The sequence below is a fragment of the Plecotus auritus genome (assembly GCF_963455305.1).
Source record: "Plecotus auritus genome assembly, chromosome: 5".
Classification (NCBI taxonomy): Eukaryota; Metazoa; Chordata; class Mammalia; order Chiroptera; family Vespertilionidae; genus Plecotus; species Plecotus auritus.
The window spans coordinates 33,336,542-33,359,567 of record NC_137776.1 but is presented as its reverse complement, the minus strand read 5'-3'; the positions used below and the strand labels follow the sequence as shown (position 1 = coordinate 33,359,567).

Sequence of the window (23,026 nt, the reverse complement as noted above, 5' to 3'; positions counted from 1 at the left end):
ATCAGTCATGGAATATAAACTGGAAAAAAAAGTAACTATAAAGAAGATTCACAGAAAGGATAGATCACACATTTAGGAGGAAGAAATTAGTAAAGGCTTGTGGAGAAAACATCTTGTAGCCGACTAGACTCTAAACTCTAAAATGGCCCCAAATGATTCCCACACCTCCTAGTCTTCACACCCTTGTATAATCCCCTCCCTTCAAGTGTGAAAAAGAACCTGTGTCTTGCTTCCAATCAATAGAATTTGGAAAAGACGATAGGATGTCATTTCCATGATTAGGTTACATAAGACTATAACTTCAGTCTTGATAGCAAGCTCTCTCCCTTGCTGGATCAGATGAAGCCAGCTGCCATATAGATAGGTCCTTGCAGCAAAGAGCAGCCAGCAAGGAGCTGAGGTCCTCAGTCCAAAAGCCCACAAGGGATTAAATCTGGCCCACAATCACATAAGCTTAGAAGCAGATCCTTCCCAAGTCAGGCCTTCAGATGAGCAACACCATGATCACAGCCTAATGAGAAACGCTGAAGCAGAGGACAGAGTTGAGCCATGTCCAGATTCCTGACTAAAGGTAAACCTTGTTTCTTTCCTCTACTCATAACACTTTGGATACCGAATGTATGGGTTTTCCACACCAAGTAATTCCCCCATTCTCTTCAGACACAACCTGGGTGTCCTACAATTTAACTGAATTCTGACACTAAATACCCAGAGTTAGTACAGCCCCACAAGTGAATGGCTCAGTCCCAAAAGACTTCCCCTCCCCCCTGCTTTTCAGATACCAAATGCAAGTAATGGGTCTCTAGGTTATCCAGACTTCTAAGTTCACTACAAATTGGTGTGGAGGTTCCCATGACCCCTTCCTTAGGTTCAATAACCACTCACAGAACTCAGGGCAACACATACCTTACATTTACTGATTTAGTACAAAGAATATAATAAAAGGCTGATGAACAGCTAGATGAAGATATACATAGGTTGAAGTCTTCAAGGCTCCTGAGCACAGGAGTATCTGTTCCTGTGGAGTACAAGTATATCAACCCTCCCAGCACATAGATGAATTCACCAACCTAAAAGCTCTCCAAACCCCATAGTTCAGAAATTTCTATGAAATCCCATAGGCATGATCAATTTCATCAGGTAGGTATGATCAATTGTTAACTCAATTTCCAGCCCTCCTTCCCTCCCTGGGGGTTGGAGGGTGGAGCTTCAAATTTCAAGCTTCTAATCACAGCTTGGTCTTTCAGGTGACCAGCCTACATCCTGAAGCTATCTAGGAGTCCACCAAGAGACCAGAACAATAGATGTGCCTATCACTCAGGAAATTACGAGAGTTTTAGGATTTCTGTGTCAGAAACCAGGGTCAAAGACCAAATATTAGAACAAAAGATGTTCCTAGCACTGCTATCACTCAGGAAATTACGAGGGTTTTAGGAGCTCTGTGTCAGAAACCGGAGGCAGAGGCCAAATAAATATTTACTATGTTACACTGATTCACAGAAAACGCTGGATAATAAATGTGTTGTTTTAAGCCACTACATTTGTGGAACAGCCATAGGTAATTAATACACATGTAAAAGGGCAGTTGATATTTGAAGATTGGAGGAATTTTCACAGAAGAGATGAGGAATTGGGCAGCATACATGGCAGGAAGAAGGAAGCACAAAGGTAGAAGAGGGAAGAGACTGCTTAGGAACAATACAAAGCCTGGTGTGACTGGAAACAAGGTCTGAATGGGCAGGTGCAAGAGGCAACAAGCATCAAAAAAATGATTTGGAAACTGCCCATATTGGAATGCTATGCTTTCTCCTTTTTAAACACTTTCTTTTTTTTTAACTTAATAAATCTTTATTGTTCAGATTATTACAATTGTTCCTCTTTTTTCCCCCCATAGCTCCCCTCCACCTGGTTCCCACCCCACCCTCTGCCCTTACCTCCCCCACACTGTTCTCATCCATAGGTGTATGCTCTTTGTCCAGTCTCTTCCCGCACCTCCCACACCCCTTTCCCCACGAGAATTGTCAGTCCACTCCCTTTCTATGCCCCTGATTCTATTATATTCACCAGTTTATTCTGTTCCTCAGATTTTTTATTCACTTGATTTTTAGATTCACTTGTTGATAGACATGTATTTGTTGCTCATAATTTTTATCTTTACCTTTTTCTTCTTCCTCTTCTTAAAGAATACCTTTCAGCATTTCATATAATATTGGTTTGGTGGTGATGAACTCCTTCAGCTTTTTCTTATCTGTGAAGCTCTTTATCTGACCTTCAATTCTGAATGATAGCTTTGCTGGGTAGAGTAATCTTGGTTGTAGGTTCTTGCTATTCATCACTTTTAATATTTCTTGCCACTCCCGTCTGGCCTGCATAGTTTCTGTTGAGAAATCAGCTGACAATCGTATGGGTGCTCCCTTGTAGGTAATTAACTGTTTTTCTCTTGCTGCTTTTAATATTCTCTCTTTGTCTTTTGCTCTTGGCATTTTAATTATGATGTGTCTTGGTGTGGTCCTCTTTGGATTCCTTTTGTTTGGGGTTCTCTGTGCTTGCTTCCTGGACTTGTAAGTCTATTTCTTTCACCAGGTGGGGGAAGTTTTCGGTCATTATTTCTTCAAATAGGTTTTCAGTATCTTGCTCTCTCTCTTCTTCTGGCACCCCCATAATTCGGATGTTGGTACGCTTGAGGTTGTCCCAGAGGCTCCTTATACTATCTTCAAATTTTTGGATTCTTTTTTCTTTCTGCTTTTCCGGCTGAGTGTTTTTTGATTCTTTGTATTTCAACTCGTTGACTTGATTCTTGCGGTCCTCTAGTCTGCTGTTAGGTCTCTGTATAATATTTTTTATTTCAGTCAGTGTATGTTTAATTTCTAGTTGGTCCTTTTTCATATCCTCGAGTGTCTCGCTAAATTTATCGGCCTTTTATAGGAAATTCTTTAAAACCTTATAACCGTGGTTTTGAACTCTATATCCAGTATTTTGCTTTCCTCCATTTCTTTCATTTGTGATCTGTTTCTTTGTCTCTGCATTTTCGCTGCTTCCCTGAGTTGGTAGAGTAGCTTTGTGTGGTAGGTGTCCTCTGGGGCACAGTGGCTCAGCCTCCCCAGTTACCTGAGGTGGACACTCTTGGTGCACCACTTTGTGGGCTGTGTGTTCAGCCTTGTTGTAGTTAAGCCTTGATTGTTGTTGGTATCACTGGGAGGAATTGACCTCCAGGCCAATTGGCTGTGAGGATCAGCTGTGTCTACGCTGGGAGAACTTCTGTGCTGGAGACATTCTTATGAGACAAGACTTGCAAAATTGCAAAAGCCTCTGTGCTCAGCTTGGATGGGGCGGAGTTTCAGGGTGGAGCAGACAGCCTTGGTTTCCCATCAGCCCTGCCCTATGAGGCCCCTGGGTCTCAGTGTCCCTCGGTAATCGCTGCAAGCACCTCTGAGAGAAAGCCACCCTCGAGTTCCGCCCGCTGCCAGACAGTCCAGTTTCTCCCCGAATGAGTCAGGGTTCCCAGAAACTTGCCCGGAACTGGAGTTCAATGCAATCGTGAGCTTCCGTCTCCCTCCCGCTTTAGAAAGCCAGCCACGCACTCAGCCGCCCATGCATTCAGCAGTCAGTCCTCCCTGCGCACACGTGCCTCCTGACCTCAGCCTTCCGCAGCTCCCGAGTCTCAGTGTGCTTTCTCTTTTCCTGACAGTCCAGATTCCCCCCGAATGAGTCTGGTTTCCCAGCGTCTCGCCCGGGACTGGAGTTCAGTGCAGTCGGGAGTTTCCTTCGCCCTCCCGCTTTAGAAAGCCAACCACGCACTCGCTGCCCATGCACACAGCCGCCCATCCTCTCCGCATGCGAGTCTCCATACCTCAGCCTTTTGCAGCTCCTCTGAGTCGCCATGTACTTTCCTCTTTTCTTATAGTTGTAGAATTTCCACTCAGCCAGCTTTCCTGTGGTTCTGGATGGTGTCCATTTTGTCTTTTAGTTGTAGTTTTGATATTGTTGTGTGAGGCAGCAGTTTAGGTGTTTACCTATGCCGCCATCTTGGTTTCTCCCTTAAGACACTTTCCCTTCCATTAGCTCATTGACTTAGGCAAGAACCTATGAAGAAGCCAAGGCAACTATGTATTATGAAGGTGTGTTTTTGCTATATTGCTGTTTGTTTGTTTTTTTTTTTGGGGGGGGGAGGGTTTGGTTGTTCTTTTGGTTTTTGGTTTTTGTGTTTTGTTGTTGTTGTTTTTTAAAAAATAAGGAATATGAAGCACTAATAGTCAAGAATTAATGGCAAAAACTCTTGTTCAGTACCTTTTTTTCTTTCTAAGGATGTTGCCACATTTTGTTGGATCCCCCTTTCCTGGTATAGATTCAAAGAGGGCTAGCCAGACAGGTTGGATCCTGGCCTGTATGCACCAGGGTGGAGGGTCCAAGGAGCATTTGTACCTGGAATATTAGGTACAATGAGGCCTGGGTGTACTCCAGAGCCAAGAGTGTAGCATTCTCAACTGCAGAAGCTGGTATTAAAGAGAATTTGAAATAAGAAGAGTCAAAATGAGTGTCAGAGCCAAAGTCAAGCCTATCAAGTTCATGATTGCTGCTTCTGGCTCAAACAAATGAGTCATAGCGAGGTGGGCTGGCCAAATGAGGGTCAGCCAACTGGGAGCAGAGATGGGAGCTGAGCTTTCCACTCAGGGGACTAATGAAAGGGTGTGTGAGGCAGGTAGGGAGGAGACTGGTTCCACTTAAAGGGATATGGATAACTCAATCATTTCTTAGAGTTTTTTAAAACTAATATCAGAAAACCAGGGACAATTTTCTACTGTAAAATGTTAAATAAGATCTGTCCTTAATAATGGACATTTTATACCCAGTGTAGGACAGCTGTCAGTTCCCTCTCCCATCCAGAGTCTCATGACCCAGTTTTATTTTTATTTTTTCTTTCCCCAACAGGCTTAGTTGAAATCTCAACATTATTCTAATTACCAGGCAAAGATTTCCCCTGGCATGTTTCTTCACAACTTGAAAAACTTAGTAGTTCTTAAGAGAGAATGGACATTATTTAGAGTGATCCAAAGGGGAAATCAATGTCATTAAGATGGATCTGAAGGCATATAATTCTGCACAGTGGCAATGAAAGGGTCTCTAACCAAAACCAAACAAAAGATAATAAAGAAAAATACATAAACCCTTAAGGAAGTAGGTTAAACACTTAAAATTATTTTTTTAAAGGCTTCATTACTCAACTGAATAAACCTGGGATGCTGACCAAAGGGATAAATTGGGAAGATCTACTTGATTGGGCCTTCCCTTCTGAAGACCTGAAAACTAACCTCACAGGCAGTAGTGCTCGGAATCCCAGCAGAGGGAAGTGGGATGAGTACTTTAACTGTCCCAATCTACAGTTGATTCTGTTTCCCAATTCAATAAAAACCAAACTGAACTTTTTTCTTTAAACCTATTTTTCCAAAATAATGTTTAAATGCAAAAGAGAGGGGCCCTCCCTGAATAAAGGTTGATTTGAAATGATTGTGAGAATTAGACTTTTTTTTAAATAAATCTTTATTCAGATTATTACAATTGTTTCTCCTTTTTCCCCCATAGCTCCCCTCCACCCAGTTCCCACCCCACCTTCTGCCTTTACCTCCTCCCCCCCACTGTCCTCATCCATAGGTGTACGATTTTTGTCCAGTCTCTTCCTGAATCCCCCCATACCCTTTTCCCCCTGAGAATTATCAGTCCACTCCCTTTCTATGCCCCTGATTCTATTATATTCACCAGATTATTCTGTTCCTCCGGTTTTTAATTCACTTGATTTTTAGGTTCACTTGGTGATAGATATGTATTTGCTGTTCATAATTTTTATCTTTACTTTTTTCTTCTTCCTCTTCTTAAAGAATACCTTTCAGCATTCCATATAATACTGGTTTGGTGGTGATGAACTCCTTTAGCTTTTTCTTATCTGTGAAGCTCTTTATCTGACCTTCAATTCTGAATGATAGCTTTGCTGGGTAGAGTAATCTTGGTTGTAGGTTCTTGCTATTCATCACTTTTAATATTTCTTGCCACTCCCGTCTGGCCTGCATAGTTTCTGTTGAGAAATCAGCTGACAATCGTATGGGTGCTCCCTTGTAGGTAATTAACTGTTTTTCTCTTGCTGCTTTTAATATTCTCTCTTTGTCTTTTGCTCTTGGCATTTTAATTATGATGTGTCTTGGTGTGGTCCTCTTTGGATTCCTTTTGTTTGGGGTTCTCTGTGCTTGCTTCCTGGACTTGTAAGTCTATTTCTTTCACCAGGTGGGGGAAGTTTTCGGTCATTATTTCTTCAAATAGGTTTTCAGTATCTTGCTCTCTCTCTTCTTCTGGCACCCCCATAATTCTGATGTTGGTACGCTTGAAGTTGTCCCAGAGGCTTCTTACACTATCTTCAACTTTTTGGATTTTTTTTTCTTTTTGCTTTTTCAGTTGAGTGTTTTTTGCTTCTTTGCATTTCAATTCTTTGACTTGATTCTTGTGTTCCTCTAGTCTGTTGTTGGGTCTCTGTATAATATATTTTATTTCAGTCAGTGTATGTTTAATTTCTAGTTGGTCCTTTTTCATTTCTTCGAGGGTCTCATTATATTTATTGGTCTTTTCTAGGATATTCTTGAAAAGTCTTATAACCGTGGTTTTGAATTCTATATCCAGTCATTTGTTTTCCTCCATTTCTTTTGTTTGTGATTTGTTTCTTTGATGCCGCATTTTCACTGCTTCCCTGAGTTGGTAGGGTAGCTTTGTGTGCTAGGTTTCCTATATGGCCCAGTGGGTCTGCCTCCCCAGTTAACCTGAGGTAGATACTCTTGGTGCACCCCTTTGTGGACTGTGTGTACAGCCTTGTTGTAGTTAATTAAGTCTTGATTGTTGTTGGTATCACTGGGAGGAATTGACCTCCAGGCCAGTTGGCTGTGAGGATCAGCTGTGTCTACGCTGGGAGAACTTCGGTGCTGGAGGCAGCCTTATAGAATTAGACTTGCCAAATTGCAATAGCCTCTGTGCTCAGCTTGGAAGGGGTGGAGTCTCAGGGCAAAGCAGACAGTCTTGGCTTCCTGTCAGCCTTGCCCTTGCGCACGCGCGCGCACTTCCAGACCTCTGCCTTCCCCGGCTCCCGAGTCTCCGCCCGAGAGTCCAGATTTCCCCCCCACAAGAGCGTGGGTCCCCAGGAGCTCGCCTGGAACTGGGGTTCAGTGCAGTCAGAACTGGGGCTCAGTGCAGTCAGGAGCTTCTGACTCCCTTCTGCTAGGGAAAGCCTGTGGCAACCTCCAGACCCCTGCCCGCGGCGCCTCCAGACCCCTGCCCGCCGGGGCTCCCCCGGGGCTCCCCCAGGTCTCCGAGTCTCCGGGTGCCTTTCTCTCTACCTGACAGTCCAGACTCCCCCTGTATGAGCCTGGGTCCACGGGGTTTTGCCCGGAACTGAGGTTCAGTGCAGTCAGAACTGGGGTTCAGTGCCGTTGGGGGCTTCCTTCCCCCTCCTGCCAGAGAAAGTCAGCCAGGCTCTCAGCCGCCCTTCCTCTCTGCGTGCACAAAGACCCTTTGCCATACCTCCAATTCTCTGTGAGCTTCTCTCTTTCCTTCTAGTTGTAGAATTTCCACTCAGCCAGCTTTCCTGTGGTTCTGGATGGTGTCCGTTCTGTCTTTTAGTTGTAGTTTTGAAATTGTTGTGCGAGGCAGCAGTTTAGGTGCTTACCTATGCCACCATCTTGGTTTCTCAGAGAATTAGACTTTTTAAATGAAAATTATCTTTAGTCATTTGATATCCTTGAAAGAGAGGCATTCTTTCATTTATTGAAAATACTCAACACTTCTTAACTCTACATACTTTTCTGTTAGGTCTTTTTTTGTTGTTGTTAATCCTCATCTGAGGATATTTTTTCCATTGATTTTTAGAGAGTGTGGAAGGGAGAGGGAGAGACAGAGAAAGAGAACTGCTGATGTGAGAGAGACAAAGCGACTGTTTGCCTTCCACATGCACCCCTGCAACCGAGGTATGTGCCTTGACCAGAATTGAACCTGGGGACCCTTCAGTCCACAGGCCAATGCTCTAATCACTGAGAAAAACCAGCTAGGGCTCTTTAGGTCTTGTACAGCACTCTCAAAATCTTTATCAGAGTTATTTCCCAACCCCTACCCTTGTCCCTAAGTTTTCCATATCTATCAGCTTTTGCCTTGGTTTAATAAGACAATGTCTACTTCATGTAATTTCAACTTTGAGTCATGTATTTGATAATCTTATCGATTTCCCATAGCTTTCATTGATAATGTTCAAATCTATAACTCTGACCATCCCTCTTCTGGGTTTACATTTCTATTTCCAATTACCTATTGGATGTCACAACTTCAATGTCCCCCATGTAGTTCAAATTCAACATATGATCAAGACATGAATTCACAGTCTTTCTTACCCCTGGTCATCTTTTTCTCATTTAAGAATGTCAGGTCAGGGGGTGAGGGGAGAGAAGGTAGTGGGGGGATGAGGACAAATATGTAATACCTTAACCAATAAAGAAATTAAAATGCAAAAAAAAAAAGCATGTCAGTACCTGTGCAGTTGCTAAACTAGATATCAAGTTAATCTCATTCTTGAATGTTCCTCTGCCTTAAGTCCCATATTTGATCTGCCATTGAACTCTGTCAATTATAGTTCTGAAATAGTATGTGACTCTATCCCTTCTACATTCCAACTGTCACTGCTCTCAGTCAGGTCTTCAACATCACTAGTCTTAACTGGTTCATGCTGTGTGCCAATTTCTCCCTTCTTTCTAATAATCAGTCTCCTTTCCTTAAAAACCTTGGATGATTTGGGGATCCAAACTCTTGGATGATCCAGATCTCTTAGCAGCCAGATAACTGGGCAAAATGTCACCAGAGCCTACTTTTCTAGTTTTCTCTCCAGACTCCCCCACTGTGCATCCTGCACTATTTCAACTGTAGATATTACTCTACCTACCATCCACCTCTGTGCTCCTGTTCATACCGAAACTATTTTTCACCCTTCTTCACCAGGAAAACCCTTTAAGGCCCAGAGAATAAGTCTTTTTTTTTTCTCCCTTTTCCTCCCTCCTCCTTTCACCTTCTCCCCCTTCCTCTCTATATGGCCCTTCCCTCCCTCTGCTCATCAGTTCCTCTTTTCTATGTGCACTGTATGGTTACTAGTAGCCTCTGTTCCCTAAAGACTGTCTCCAGCCCTCACTCTATCTGATATTTGAGCTTCAGAGTCCTCAAGCTATGGAAGGAAAAATCTAATGGGTCACTGATGACCCTTGGGTCAGGAATCTACTCATGGTCTAACCAAGATCCGGGGGGCAAGGTTAGATTGTATGTACTGCTTCAGTAAATGCAATTCCCGTTGAAGGGAACAAATGCAAGCAAGACCCGGAACATGTCTTTACTGAAGCTCCTCTTACAGACTAATTTCACCTTGAGGACAAGCATCTAGATTTTACTCTTTATTCAACTTTCTTTTCCCAGCAAATAGAAAAAAAATAAATCAAATCCCTCTGTATTCTCTTGGATACTCATTGAGATGACAGAACATTCAAACTGGCTTATATACCAAAGGTGACTCATGCAAATAGAAATCCAGAAGTAAGGCAGACTTCGGGGTCAGATGATCCCAGGCCCACTTAGGGGCCCAGATTTTTTCCTGGTCTTCTGTCCCCAATACTTAGTAAGATGTAGAATAGCTTCCAGTAGCAATTAGGGATGAATATTTCCTGCTTATATCCATCAGGAAACTATTTACATCCCAGAACTCCTAGCAGGAATCACCCTAATTAAACGGCTTATATCATGTGCCTAAGAGGAATGGTATGAAGCTACAATATTTAATATAATACCACAAAACATATATAGCTACTTAAAATAAAATTAACTAAAATTAGAAACAATTAAAAATTCAGTTTATCAGTCACACTAGCCACATTTCAAGTGCTCAACAGTCACATGCAGCTACTAGCTGCAGTATTGAACAGTATAAATTAGAACATTTCCATTGCTGCAAAAAGTTCTATTGGCATAAGGTAACCAAGTATATCAAGCAACTTATATAAGACAACCAAGACTCAGTTCAGCAGTCGGAGTCAACTTGCCTGAAGTTCAAGGAATTAGGAAAGAAACATGTCCAGATGAAAGTCTGGGAACATATGGGAAAGGAAAGAGAAAATAGACAGAAGGTGGGCAATGAACAATGTCTAATATATTCTTATAAAAAGATATTAATCTGATCTGACATGATTTGCTCCTCAAAAAATAAGACCACATGTAGAAATTGTCTGTTGTTATTATAAGGCAATTTTCTTTTATGAACTCACTAACTTCCTGAAGGACACTGGACAAGCCAAGTAACTTCTCTGAGCCTCAGTTTCCTCGTCTGTAAAACAAAAGGGATGAACTAGATCAGTTGTTTCTGACCTTTTAATCACAGCAGATTTTTTATAAGTACATTTTAAAAGTGAATTTTTGCCCAAGATCTCACACTTTAAAGTATTTTTATTAACTGCTTTGAAAATTAATTTGCTATCTTGTTGTTATTGGGTTTTTGTTTTGTTTTTACCAAAAACATGTAACTTAGAGCTTCGGATCCGCAAGAAATGTCACAATGGTGGGCAGGCATCATTTGTATCAAAGTGAAGTAAGTTTACCTTGCGGTCTTACTGAAAACAATTTTACTACTTTCATTTACTGTTATAAAATATTTATAAATAATGTCAAATGCTCCATTGAAAGCCCTAGGGTAGACCATCACCACATGTTAAGTACATGATCAAGTAGGACCTGTGCAGGTCCAAATTCTATGATTTCTATGACAATGAAACTATAAACAGTTATGACCCTTGTCACTAGCACAAACTTGCCCAATCAGGAAAGTACCAGAGAGAGGAATGAGTGAATGGACTGGGAAGAAAGATTTCAAGAGTGACTGAAATCTAATGAACAAGGGACAAAAATTAAGAAGAAAATGATATCATCACATAAAGATGTTGATCTTCCCTTTTCATTTGTAAACCCAAGAAAAGTAGATTATTAAATAATCCAGGAACCAAGTATAAAGCTGAAAGTGAACAACGAGAATTAAGTGTGCTATATTGAAAAGGGTGCTAGAAGGGCCCCAGGGAGGATGATTCCAGACACTTTCAAGTCTTCATTCACCTCCACTGAAGAGAAGGGCAGGCACAAATAATGAATGACATGCTAGAATCCTGGGAACTCCAATCCTATATAATAAAAGGCCAGGACCATAAGTGTAATAACCAGAACAACCGCTCGACCAGTCACCATGAGGTGCATTGACCACCTCTCAGTCCCTTTTCTCTGCCCCACAGGCTCCAATTGCAGCATGGGGATTGAGGAACCACAGCGACGGGGCGGGGGGAACTGGGGACTGTTGAGTGGCAGCAGGCTGCAAATGGTGGTGAGTGTCCAGAGTGGCAGCGAGCATTGCGGGGCAGCGGTGGTGAGCATTGTGGGGTGGGAGTGTCGAGGAGTGTCGTGGGGTGGCGGAGGTGAGCGTCACTGAGCTTCGCAGGGCAGCTGAGGAAAGCATGGTGGAGCGTCACGGAGAGTCACGGGGTGGGGAGTTTCACGTAGCCTCGTGGCGCAGCGGAGACGAGTGTTGCAGAGCATCAGGGAGCATCATGGGGCCGTGATGGGGAGCACTGCTGAGTGTCGCAGGGAGGGGAGCTTCGCGGAGCATTGCTGGGCGGGGGAGGCAAGCATCTTGGAGCTTCATGGGGGGGTGAACGTCACATCACAGGGAGTCAGTGGCAGGCGTCACGGGGCATCATGGGGTGGCGGCAGCGGGAGTCACGGAGCGTCGGACATGGCCCTGATCACAGGCTAGGCCTAGGGACCCTACTCGCGCAAGATTTCGTGCGCTGAGCCTCTCGTTTCCAGATAATAGCATAAAGAATGTTTATTATTATTTCCTTTTATTTAAATTTCTATCCCCAAAATTTTATTTTAAAGCTGCTACCAAGAAGGCTGACAGACATGTCTATTCCTAGGTACTTTATTTATTCTATAAAATAAACTACTTGTAATGTTAGAAAAATATTCTGAAACCCAAGTCCCCTACATCTGCTGATGTGTCAAAGAAAAACTAGGCAAGTAGGTAGAAGTGATTCCATGATTAAAAATTTTTAAAAGGGCAAAGGAGGAAGTGAAAATAAGTTGGAGAAAGAACTGGGCAGCTTCAGTTATATTTCAATAATAAACAGAATTCATTACTATTATTTTAAGATTTCTTATAGTTCATCATGATTTTATATTTATGTTAACCCTTCTAATAAATATAATTTTAATAACAAAAAATCCTTTTTAAAAATCCACCTCTCTCAAGCAGCTAAATATGAAATTACCATATGACCCAATAATTCTACTCCTAGGTATGTGCACAAATAAATTGAAAACAAGGTACTCAGATACTTACACACCAATGTTCATTACAGCACTATTCACTATTCAATACCAAAAGGTGGAAACAATTCAAATGTCCATCAACATGGATGGATAAACAAAATGTGATATATACAGTATAATAAAATATTATTCAGCCATAAAAAAAGCACTGAGAAAGAAAAGCTCCCCAATTCTTCCTCCAAAGTTCATAGAGCTTGATACCAAAATCACAATAAAAATAAACCACAGACCTATCTCACATTTTATATTATAAATATAAAAATAAATAATGATTATACTAAATTAAATAAGCCAGGCACAAAAGGAGACATATTATATGATTCCACTTATTATGAAATATTGAGAACAGACAAATTTACAGAGAGAAAGTAGATTAGTGGTTATCAGGGTTAGGGTAGGTGAAATAAAGAGTTACTGCTTAATGGTTATAGAGTTTTGTTTAGGGTGATGAGAAAGTGTTGAAATATTAATAACAGTGTAACAGTTGCACAGTATGAATGTAATTAATGCAATTGAATTGAATACATAAAAATGGCAAAATTTGTAGTATATGTATTTTAACACACACACACACAAACTGAACCCACATGAGTTTCTGTTTGTTACAGAGCCTGTAGGGCAGGGAAAAGTTTGATAAACAATAGTTATTGCTTTCACAGAGGGGAACCCAGGGGCAGAAGAGAACAGGTAGGCCCCTGGACTCTCACAGTCCCTTAAAGAAACTCTTAGAATAGAGGGGTTTCTTCGAGGAACTAACTAGATGCCAATGACTCTATACTAGTAAACTATATTCCCAAACTCCTGTCATGAACTTCAACTTGCATTTTCAACTACATATGATCACCTCAGACTTAATGTATCTGAAAGTTCTTAGTAATAAAATATAAAAGTAGAAATTAGTTACTTATAATAACTAAATAGTAAAAATAAAGTTCTTTTAAAAATTAGGCAGATCACTAGCTAGCATTATAAAAATGAGGGGGAAATTGAAACAAGTTATGATCATAGATGCACAGGAAATAAAACAACTGAAAAATGTCTACAACTCTAATATATTAGAACTAGAGGCCCGGTGCACGAAATTTGTGTACGGAGGGGGGGGATGTCCCTCAGCCCAGCCTGCACCCTCTCCAATCTGGGACCCCTTGAGGGATGTCCGACCGCCCGTTTAGGCCCGATCCCACTGGGTCTGCAGGGGAGGGGAGTTGTGGGCGATCAGTCCAAGTGCCTTCCTCTGCTGGCCCAGTCACTCCACTGGGATTGGGCCTAAACGGGCGGTTGGACATCCCTTTCACAATCCAGGACTGCTGGCTCCCAACCACTCGCCTGCTTCTGCCTGCCAGCCTGATCACCCCCTAACCACTCCACTGCCAGCCTGATCAACGCCTAACTGCTCCCCGGCCGGCCCGATGGCCCCTAACTGCCCTCCCCTGTTGGCCTGGTCACCCCTAACTGCCCTCCCCTGCCAGTCTGGTTGCCCCTGTCCTCCCCTGCAGGCCTGGTCACCCCCAACTGCCCTCCCCTGCTGGCCCGGTCACCCCTAACTGCCCTCCCCTGCAGGCCTGGTCACCCCCAACTGCCCTCCTCTGCTGGCCCAGTCACCCCTAACTGCCCTCCCTGCTGGCCTGATCGCCCACAATTGCCCTCCCCTGCAGGCCTGGTCCCCCTCAACTGCCCTCCCCTGCTGACCTGGTCTCCCTGAACTGCCCTCCCCTGCAGGCCTGGGTCCACCCCAACTGCCCTCCCTTGCTGGCCTGGTCTCCCCCAACTGCCCTCCCCTGCCAGCCATCTTGTGGCAGCCATCTTTGACCACATGGGGACAGCCATTTTGTGTCTTGGAGTGATGGTCAATTTGCATATTGCTCTTTTATTAGATAGGATATGTGGTTCAAATATATGAATTCCTAGAAAATATAAATTATCAAGATTAATGCAAGAAGAGAAAAAATTTCCTACAGAAACCAATAATCATTAAAGATGGAGAAAGTTGCCAGCTAAAGAAAGCCCTAGCCCAGTGGTAGGCAAACTCATTAGTCAACAGAGCAGCAAACCGCGGCTTGCAAGCCGCAGTTTGCCGACCACTGCCCTAGCCCATGTTTCAAGCACAAGTTCTGTAAATGCTTCAATCACTGAGAACAGCTGGTCATTCTTGATGCTATTTTAACTGTTTCAAAACATTGAGAAAGGCTCCCCAATTCTTCCTTCAAAGTTAATAGAGCTTGATACCAAAACCACAATAGAAATAAACCACAGACCAATCCCACATTTTGTATTATAAATACAAACATCATTAATAATTAGCAAACAGAACTGTTACAAAATATGTTACATACCAAAACTAAATGAGGGTCATGGTCATATGAGGGATGCATATGTCATCATGTAAGCAAGCCAAAGGAAATAACAGCATTTTGAAAGAAGCTCAAAACGCACTTGAAAAAAATTTCAATATCCAGTTCTAATAGGAACTTTTAGTAAAAAAGAAAGAGGAAACTAGGTTAACTTGATCTCAAGCCAACTGAACCAGCCTTGTTCTTGAGGGTTTAATAGTAGAAGCATTCCCATTAAAGTCCGGAAGAAAACAATTACCACTATTATGTAATACAGTTTTTAAGCAATGGCCAATGGAGCGATGTAATAAGCACATTAGAAAGGAAGGGGCAAAATCAATGTTTGCAGATCAAATTATTTTATAACTAGAAAATCAAAATAACCAACTGAAAAATTATTAGAAATACTAAGAGCACTCATTAAGTTAAAAAAATTCACAAGAACAACCACAATAGCTTTTTTTTATATCTCAACAAAGACCTGTGAGAAAATGCTAGGAAAAATATCCTTTCAAATTAATAACAAAAAAAACACAAAATACTCAAGTTTTTTCTAATAAGAAATGTGTAAGACAATGCTATAGGTAAACTACTAAACATATTAAGAAGTTCTAAGAGTTTATAATTCACAATGTGACTAGTTTTGATAAATGAAGATGTACATAGACCAGACTAGAGCCAAAACAGCAAAATAGGGCACAAGAGTCCCCAAAAAAGATTCTACAATTGGGTAAAAGAATTGAGGCAAGAGATTTTAGTCTGTAATTTAGCATTCATTCCTAAACAAGGGGGGAAGTACCAATCCAATAACCACTTAAAATTAAGGAAATGAAGTGTTGAATATCCTAACAGTAAAGAATAATTAAAACATATACTAAAGTCCTATTCAGCATGAACTATCACTTTCAAAAGCTTAAACCAGTGGTTCTCCAAGTGTGGTCTGAGACCCTGTCAGAGGGTCGGTCCACAGGTCAAAACTCTTTTCGTAATAATAGTAAGACATTATTTCTTCTTTTCTCTCTCATTCACGCATGAGTGTAAAGTAGGGATCAGCAAACTAAACTGGCCAGCAGGCCAAATCTAGCCAAGTCCACTCAATTACCTATTTCCTTACAGTGGCTTTTAGGCTACAGCAACAGAGTTGAGTAGTTGTGACAGAGAAGTCTCTGTCTCTGGCCCACAACGTTGCAAATATTTATTACCTGGCCCTTTACAGAATACCTTTGCTAATCCTTACTTGAATGACTAATAGAATGTGCACTTATGTATCCTTGTGTTTTCTAGAGTTTTCTAAGATACTAGATTTAAAGTATAAACAAGAACATTTTAGAGGTTAATTCCTTTTTTTTTTTTTTTTTTTTTGCCTCAGTATTTCAACTGTGATTGCATCTACTATCATCTCATTAACCTGATTAGGGCATGGTCACCAAGATTCAGAGGCCAAAACTGTTCTTAAAATTCTGATGATGAAATACACAGAGCACTAACATTACATGACCAAGCTATATCACTTGGACATGATGATTTTTATCCTTTGGAGTTTGCAAACCAGGCAGCCATTATCCACTCATTTGATACCAAAGAAAATTTATCAGGATTGCCCCCAGATTCTAAACAGATGGCATATTTCTGTGCTGACAAAAACACGACTGCCTGGAAAGTGGTAAAAGCTCAGCATCGGGAGGCTGTGGGAATGGCCCTACAAAAGGGGCCCAGGTGTTTGGCCCACTGTCTCTCAGGGGCTAAGGACAATGCAGATCATGTTGTCTTCCTAGAAGAAATTATTGTGTAGGTCTGAGAAGCCCAGAGAAATTTTTCTCTTCATGCAATAACAGGAACTTACTGCAGACAGCTAGAGCAATTACTTAGTTACCAGAGAAACTGGTAGTTATCTTAAAAATATGAATGTTTCCTGGGCAAACAGGGATATATAATTCATAAACATGCACTATGTAACATTTGCTTTGGGAAAAGAAACGTGATATTAAAACAAAAGTAAGCAAAAAAAAAAAAAAGTAAGCAAATAAAAAACACTCTTTTAAACATAAGTGTAAAACAAGATAAATAATCCATTTGCAATTACAACACAAAGCAAAGAACCTTTCTAGAAGTCTAAGGAAATGTTCTTAAGGTTATGGTTTGTTTCAATAACAAATTTCAAAACCTTAAATGGTGCAAAAAGTACTAACATCTTAACTGTAACCAGATTTTATATTATCCAGACAAGAGAATCTGGTTAAAATATCTTTAAAAATCATGATTTTTAAAAGAGCAAATTGCAATTTTCCTAAATATCAAGAGGGCAAGAAATGAGAAACAGCCATGTGGTTTCACAAACTCTCTATTTAGAGGCTAGCAAAAAGGAGAAATTTGTACCAGATACTGAGGGAAGGATTAAAGCTGTTCCCTCAGTCAGGGCTAGTAAGGAAGCAATATAAATAACAGTAAGATAGGAAGACCATAAAAAGAGTAAAGGAAAAACATGCATGCAGTGGACTTGTAAAGCATTCAATGTATTTATTTGTAAGAGAGAAGGAGGGGAATTACAATAGAGGACAAATCAAGAGCACATTTACACAAACAAAGGGCAAAGTGAATTATTAGTATCCAGCCTGGGCATCAATTTACCATCACTTCCATCCATCAATATCTCCTTGCCCTTATATTGGTACCAATCACTAATGAGAAATTAAGGCATCTTATCCCTTCACCTCAGAGCCCAGAAGAAAAAGGGCTACTAAGGTCTGCCAAGTCCAATCATCAGAACTCCATTTCTACAAAGTAGTTTTGGGCCAAATAGTTAAATTTTAAAGTGCTCCTTTGCCTGACTTCGGACTACAAATATCTCTCTCCCTTGGTGATCTTAATGATGAAGGATTTGGCTTGTTAGGGTCCTAGTTATTTCCCGCTTCTTCTCATAGAAAAGACATAACTCACAGTACTGACGCCATTACGATAATATACATGCACTCTCAAGAAGAGGGTCACAGTATCCAACTGTTTTTAAAGGAAGAAAAAAAGAAACAACAGAAGGAAATTGGCTGGGCCCTGAACAGTGAAACCACTAAGTAAGTCATAAAACAAAAAGAAACTGGGTGCCCTCAGGTCACCACACCTGATAGGGCAGTGAGAAAGTAACTGCCTCTTCATTCAAAAATAAATAAATAAAAGAATTTCAAACTTGGAAAGTTAAGAGATACATACATGCTTTTAGAAAATGTTCAATGTCCCAGGTCACTACCTAGTCAGCAGTGGAGAACCAGCCTGATTCTTAGGCAGCCACCTCCTGAAATCACCCCCCTCAGCTTTATTCCAGAACTCAATGAGCTGTGCTCACCAGTCCCTATCACAGGGTGTCTGCTGAATATCCTCCTTTAATAATCTTCTGGCATTCTTCTAGCCTTTAATGGGGACTGTGCCAGAAACTTCTTCCTCATAAAAAAAAAAAAAAAAAAAAAAAACACCTAATAATCTAGGCAGCTTAGCCAAGTTAATCTTTTCCATTTCATAATATACATAAAACTCAATTTGGCTGGAAAATATCCACCCTGCATTTAAAATCTCTTAGAAATCTATACATTGAAATATTCCAATTTTCATTACTATTTTCCCTTACACTTCCCAGTGTGTGGTCAGGTAGAGCCCTTGGTCACAGCTCCTTGCCATGTGTTTGCAATTGCTGTCCTCTGCATTCAGAGGACTCATGGCTTAGGTTTTGATCAGAGAAAATAAGACTGGCTTTTTTAAAAGGCTTAACATCAAAAGACACTTTGTAAATGTGATTTAAAAAGGAGTCATATACTAAACCTGACAAGCATGAAGGCCTTACAAACTGAGAGACTAAAGTAACCACACAGGGTGGTCTGAGCATAAAACTTCCTAACTAAAACTGGGTCACGATGGATAGTGATGTCCTAGGCTGAAGCCTCCTTGACAAAGATCAATCTATAATTTTAAATTTGTCCACTGACTTTGTGCATCTAAAATAAAATACCTTTTAAATGTCAGAGTAATCTTGTTTTCCAGACCCCAGAATCCCTCATTGTTACCTTGTTCCTCCACATACACTCTCTGTGCTATAAATGTTAACTATCCTGTACCCACCAACGTAAAAGAAGTATGTGAATCTTCACTTGCTTTTTATCCAATCTCAGAGGTTTGCCAGCTTTTCATGTAACCTTCCTAATGTCTCCTCCTTTGATTATCATATATGAAATAAGCTGTAAAACTGCCATTCTCCAGAGCATTTTCTTTTATATCCTAACTAGAGGCCCCGTGCACGAAATTCGTGCACAGGTGGGATCCCTAGGCCTGGCCACGATCAGGGCTGATCAGGTTCCCCGCCTCCCCACCTCCCCACCTCCCCACCTCCCCACCTCCCCACCTCCCCACCTCCTCCTTCGCTCACCGCCCATGTCAGCCACCACCCACCCCCGGTTCCCCGTACCAGCCTGGGGCCCAGCCCCGATCAGGCAATGGGGACCTGCCAGCTCGGGGGAGGGACCAGGAGGTTGGCCAGCAGGCCCTGGTCAGGCAATCAGGGCCTGCCGGGGGTGGGGCGAGGAGGAGCCAACCACCACCGCAGCAGGCGAACGGAGGGCCGATTGGGGCCTGCCGGCCAGGGGGAGGATCAGGTGGAGGGACCCGGGAGATTGGCCACCAGCCCCAAGGAGGGATCCAGCCCTCAGCCCCCTTGGGAAAGGGGCCATGTCTGCCACCACCCACCACCGGTTCCCCGTCCCAGCCCATGGGCCTGGTCCCAATCAGGCGATCGGGGCCTGCCAGCCTGAGGGAGGGACAAAGATGTTGGCCGGCAGGCCCCAACGACGATCAGGGCCTGCAGGCTGGGGTCAGCTCCTGCGTTGAGTGTCTGCCCCCTGGTAGTTAGTGTGCATCATAGTGACTGGTCGTTCTGGTCATTCCATCGTAATGGTTGCTTAGGCTTTTATATATATCTTACCTAATAATAGGCAAACATGTAAAATGACCATACCTCCACTACGCCCACAGCCAATCAGAGTGAGTATGCAAATTAGAAGGCCAAAGATGGCGGCTGCCCAGCTGCTCCAGGCACGGAGAGGCCAGGCGGGGCAGGACTCCTGCTATGAGAGGGAGGGTGGGGGGCGAAGGGATCTACAGGAGCAGAGTGCCGCAGCTAAGACAAAGATGGAAGACTCCGGCCAGAGTCTGCAGCAAAGATGAAGAAGGCAGACTCTGGCCGGAGCGAAGGCCTGGGTCCCGGGTGCCGGAGGAAAACTGGTGCTGGAAGCCAAGGGAAGGAAGGCCTATTGCACGAATCTTTTCATGCAACGGGCCTCTAGTAGATATATAAAAACTAAGAGTCCATAACGTCCAAAACAACTGAAGGCTGGAACGAACACTGGAAGTCAGTCCGGCAGTCAGTGGGGCTGCAGATCAGGCCCGGAGAGAGGCCCAGAGAGAGAGGCAGGGTCTGATCCACAGCCTCCATGGCAGATGTTGCCTCTCTCTTTCTTTCCAGGCTTCGCCAGCAGCTGCACTTCTGTTTCTCTCCAGGCCTCCATGGGGGCTGCTGATCAGCTCCACCTCTCTGATCAGGCCCAGAAATAGGCCCAGAGACGCTGACTGGCACAAAAACCAACCAATCAGAACCAAATCTGGGTGAACTTTGAAGAGCCGATGGCTGCCTAGAAGGCGGAGCTTTTGACACTGGCATCGAAACCAACCAATCAGAACTAAATCTGGGTGAACTGTGAGGAGCCAATGGCTGCCTAGGAGGCAGAGCTTTTGACACTGACTGGCATAGAAACCAACCAATCAGAACCAAATTGGCCGGCAGGGGAAGGCAGTTGGGAGAGAGATCAGGCCAACAGGTGAGGGCAGTCAGGGGTGAGATCAGGCCAGCAGGGGAGGGCAGTTAGGGGCAATCAGGCAGGCAGGCAGAGGCAGTTAGGGGCAATCAGGCAGGAAGGCAGGTGAGCGGTTAGGAGCCAGCAGTCCCAGATTGTGAGAGGGATGTCCAAGAGGAATTGGGCCTGAACTGGCAGCCAGACATCCCCCAAGAAAGGGGTCCCTGATTGGAGAGGATGCAGGCTGGGCTGAAGGAAACCCCCCTCCATGCATGAATTTCATGCACTGGGCCACTAGTATCCTATCCAATAAAGAGGTAATATGCAAATTGACCCTCACACCTTTGTGTCACGAGATGGCCACCCCATGTTATCACAAGATGGCCACCCCCACATCATCACAAAATAGCCACCACAAGATCGCGGCCCCCACGTCGTCACAAGATGGCCACCCCCACATTCTCACAAGATGGCCGCTCCCACATTGTCACAAGATGGCTAGCAGGGGAGGGCCGTTGGGGGCAACCAGGCCTACAGGGGAGGGCAGTTGCAGGGGGACCAGGCCTGCAGGGGAGGGCAGTTAGGAGCGATCAGGCTGGCAGGGGAGGGCAGTTGGGGGCAATCGGGCCGGCAGGGGAGCAGTTAGATGTCAATCATGCCAGCAGCGGAGCAGTTAGGTGTCAATCAGGCTGGCAGGGGAGCACCTAGGCGTCAATCAGGCCGGCAGGGGAGCGCTTAGGGGGCTATCAAGCTGGCAGGCAGAGTGGTTAGAGGCAATCAGGCAGGCAGGCAGGTGAGTTGTTAGGAGCCAGCAGTCCTGGATTGTGAGAGGGATGTCCAAGATTGGAGAGGGTGCAGGCTGAGCTGAGGGACACCCTGCCCCAGTGCACAAATTTCATGTACCAGACCTCTAGTGTGTGTGTGTGTGTGTGTGTGTGTACACATATTTTTATTGATTTCAGAGAGGAAAGGAAAAGGAGAGAGAGAGATAGAAACATTAATGATGAGAGAATCACCAATCAGCTGTCTCCTGCACACCGCCCCCCCAACTTGGGACCAGGCCGCAACCTAGGCTATGTGCCCTTGACCGGAATCGAACCCAGGACCTTCCAGTCTGCAGTCCGACACTCTATCCACTGAGCCAAACCAGCTAGGGTCGGGGCATTTTCTCAATTGCTTCCCAGAGATTATCATTAGTTTGGCTTAAATAAGACGTTTTCTTAGGCTGGATGTTCTTTCGTCTACATAAAAATAACCTACTTATAAAATTTAAAGTGGCCCATTCCCACCACCAATTACATAAATACTCTTCAAATGACTGAGTTAAAGAAAAATACAGGATAAAATGAAGTGCTTTTGGTAAGGACTTTAAAGATCAGTTTAATTCTATTCATATCAACCATAACGTAGGGCTGACCTCATCACAGGAAATTTCAGGTTAGCTATCAACCCAACTCAAAACCTATTAGGAAATGACAACAGCCATCACTGACCAAACAAACCACCAGTGGCATTGCTGTCCCTCCTCATAACCAGCAGCTATAAGTTTATCAAAGATCCCCCTTTCCTAAAAGCTGATACAGGTCAGAAATTGGGAAGATACCAAATGTGTTGCTTGATTAATTCTGGAGCACAGAGACAATTCCAATACCTAACATGATTAATTTACTAAAATAAAATGTCATTTAGCAGTCCAGTACTCACCTTTTTCATGAACACAAACTGAGAGTTTCTTAATACCATCAACCAGAACATTTTGTGTGTTGCCATGTCCATCTTCTGAGTCGCTGTCATCAAACTGAGCCTCTATAATGACATCAGGACTATCATTATGGCCTTTCAGGGACTGTTGCAGGAGATGGCTTCCACAGATTTCCTCAGGGAGATCTGATTCATAGGCACCTTCTGTTTCTTTGTCACTGCTCTCTGGTTTAATTGCCTGAATAAAATAGAAAAGTTCTGCTAAATCAAAGAAAGAAAGGGCAAGAGCATATTTTTTCTTTCCTAAGGAAAAACTGCATATTCAAAAGCTCCAACACTGGACACTCACCATGTAGTTTGAAAAAGGTTCTTTATTTTCTGACATACAGATGACCTTATTGGAGATGATCATCCAGCAGTGCCAGGTTGGCACTTCAGCTCTGCAAGATGCCCAAGGTGAATGCCACATTCACTTCTCATTTTTCTAATGTACATTTTCATCCCCTCTCCCCTAAAGGCCCCAGATACGAGAAGTACCAAGCTGCTTCATAAGGATTCATCACATGGATCAGTAAGTAGGTTGGGTAATGATAAAAGAACTCAAATAGCATGTCACTGCACTCCCAGTAAAGCCACAAGAATATAACATGAAAAAAAATAAAAATGTGAACAAGAGTTTACAAAATGTTTTCATATAAAACATAAACCTTTAATTCACCATTCTGAGGCCTGAAATCA

The 23,026-nt window shown here is 43.0% G+C and overlaps 1 protein-coding gene across 2 annotated transcripts in view; it reads right to left on the bottom strand.

Annotated features, from left to right (window-relative positions):
• The window catches only part of DIS3L2 (DIS3 like 3'-5' exoribonuclease 2), a 344,024-nt gene that overhangs the window by 217,472 nt on the left and 103,526 nt on the right, over positions 1-23,026 (bottom strand). For both annotated transcript variants that reach the window (XM_080669267.1, XM_080669268.1), the window contains one exon: positions 22,292-22,526. In XM_080669267.1, coding sequence (XP_080525393.1) covers positions 22,292-22,526 — 235 coding nt within the window. The remainder of the gene's footprint in view (positions 1-22,291; positions 22,527-23,026) is intronic.